A 2,500-nucleotide genomic window follows, 5' to 3' on the forward strand; every position below is an offset into this window, starting at 1 on the left:
TCTCTCTCTCTCTCTCTCTCTCTCTCTCTCTCTCTCTCTCTCTCTCTCTCTCTCTCTCTCTCTCTCTCTCTCTCTTTTTTAAGCTGTCGCGTCGGTCTGTAGACTTTCAAAGATGGCGAACACGTCAGTAGAGTTTAATTAGCCGATTTTAACCGTTTTTATGCTGGTTTAACTCATTTTTGTTCTCTATTCTTATTTCAGCCTTTTTACCCCATAATTTCCCTGATATACGCAAATGGCCTCCCCTGTAATTGTCGGCTGTGATTGCTACGGAAATAATCATCAGATTCGTAATATCTATATACATTACGCACATTACCAGATAAGCAGAACTCACTTGACACGACGAAGGACCGGAGTCTTGGCGACGGTGTAGGCGTATTTCGACGCCGCACTAGCGTCCAGACCTCCCGAAGTGACCACGACATCGACGAGCCCTTCCGCGTGCACGGGGGAGCGGCAAGTCAGCGACGTCACCGACTGGCTCTCCAAGGGGCACGCGACGCCGCCGACCGCCACAGCCACGTCCTCGGGTGAGAATCCTGCGCCCGTGATGGTCAGGAGGGACTCGCCGTGCACGCTGCCCTGCCCCGGGGCCACGCTGTCTACGAGGGGCACGAGTGTGACAAGGGCGGCGTCCTCGTGAGTCAGGGCATTGCCGACACCCTCCACGCCGACGGAGACTTCGTAATGGCCGGCTGCGACGAGGCTCGTGTCGCAGACGATCGACGTATCAGACAGAAGGATAATTTTGCATTTCTGCGAAGTAACTTCATCCTCCCTCGTCTGACGTTTTATTCGCGATGTCCTTTCTCCCTCCTTCGTCCTGGCGCTCCCTGCCACCCGCCACGCCCCTCGCGCCGCGATCTCCTCGATGGACGCTGTGTGTGTCCCAGTGACCGACCTCCAGAAATCGCTGGACGATTCGAAGTCAGCACCGAAGAGCTCGGACACGTCGTCAGAGCCGAGTCCCTCCTCCTCCGTCGCCAGTGCCTCGAGGCTCCTCCTCCGCCTAGCCGCCGAAATCCTGGTGAGGGTGACGCTGACTCGGGACGACTCGGAGCCGAAGTCAGAGCCGTTGATCACCAGTCTGCCGCTCGACACGCCCGCGCTTCGGACAGATGGCGTTGCGGTTTCCGCGAAGGAGAATGTGTTTACCGCTTCGCTAAGGGCTGGCACCTGAGTGGAGATAACGGTCTAGGTAAAGTACCTGGTTATTATATTTTCCCGAGTGACAGCTGGATATATAGCGAAGACTATAACTCTAAGAACATAGTACAGACATTCCTTCTTAATAAACATGATGAAGCTTTGACCTACTGCAATTACTGTTACTCAGATATCAGTTTATCTCCCAGTTAGAACACCGAAACCTGATGATTATACACCAGGGAGAGTCTTACCATTCCGGAGGAGACGAAGAGAGCGAGAGGGACCGTTCCAGGAGCTGCAACGGGGCCTGCGATGCAAGTGACGACGGTGGAGGTCAGGTTCACCACTCGACATGGGCTCTGACCTAGTTCGACCTTCACCACGGAGTCGAGAGCCCTTAAACCCGTGCCTGGGAATGGTACAGAATGGTCTTATTCATATGATTCTAACCCATACTTTACAACAATATGATTCACCTAATATATAATTCTTTTCATCGCAAATTATCTTTCACCCAATAGTAAGATATAATTCGTTATCGGGTAATTTCACAGAATAATTTACCTAATTCATAATTCTTTTCAACGCAAATTATCTCTTACCCAACCATGAAATTTAATTTGTTATCGGGTGATTGCACAGAAAATAACCAGCTCGACATCGCTGAAGTGAAGAAAAGACGCACCTTTGATGGTTATAAGGGTTCCTCCGCCCACCGACCCTTCTCGTGGGCTGACTGAGGTGATGGACGGCATGAGGGTGAGGAGACTCTCACGCCCACTCGTGTCGAGGGTGGCGATGCCTCTGTAGGTGAGTTTTTTTTTACAATATATTTGAGTTTATTTAAATATCTCACACTTTAAATTATAAAATCATTTATATCCATTTGATTAGTTTAAGTATTGGGTATTTTCTTATCTTTCTTCATTGACCTTCAAGTATCAAAAATGAAATTAAATCAATTCAAACAAGCGATAACAGTCATTTTCGTGCGTCAAAAATACCAAACGTTATTTCTTCCTGTCTTTTATCTCCTCTTTTAGTCTGAGTTTTCCTTCCTCCCTTTCTCCACCCCCTCCCTCCTCCCCTCTTTACCTGCCGGAGACGACGACGGTGACGGGTGTAGGGACGAGGGACACCATGTCAGACACCTCCCGAAGGACGCAGGATAAGACGTCTTCCTTGGCCGCTGTGACCTCGCATGAACCCGGCCCGAGGGTCACTTTGGTCTGGCACGGCGCTGACCCGAGGTTTGACCCCTTGATGGTTAGAGTCGCTCCTGGGGTCACTTGATGCCCGCTGTGAGAGGCAGTTTTTATATTAAGTTGATTATCTACTTTTATGGCTT

At 50.0% G+C, this 2,500-nt stretch overlaps 1 protein-coding gene across 1 annotated transcript in view; it reads right to left on the reverse strand.

The window, feature by feature from the left end:
* LOC113806112 (fibrocystin-L) overlaps window positions 1-2,500 on the reverse strand; it is a 63,530-nt gene that overhangs the window by 36,157 nt on the left and 24,873 nt on the right. The window contains exons 32-35 of the mRNA XM_070130613.1: window positions 2,248-2,451; window positions 1,838-1,956; window positions 1,404-1,561; window positions 338-1,179 (exon numbers count right to left, since the gene is read on the reverse strand). Coding sequence (XP_069986714.1) covers window positions 338-1,179; window positions 1,404-1,561; window positions 1,838-1,956; window positions 2,248-2,451 — 1,323 coding nt within the window. The remainder of the gene's footprint in view (window positions 1-337; window positions 1,180-1,403; window positions 1,562-1,837; window positions 1,957-2,247; window positions 2,452-2,500) is intronic.

Source organism: Penaeus vannamei, chromosome 15 (genome assembly GCF_042767895.1).
Source record: "Penaeus vannamei isolate JL-2024 chromosome 15, ASM4276789v1, whole genome shotgun sequence".
Classification (NCBI taxonomy): domain Eukaryota; kingdom Metazoa; phylum Arthropoda; class Malacostraca; order Decapoda; family Penaeidae; genus Penaeus; species Penaeus vannamei.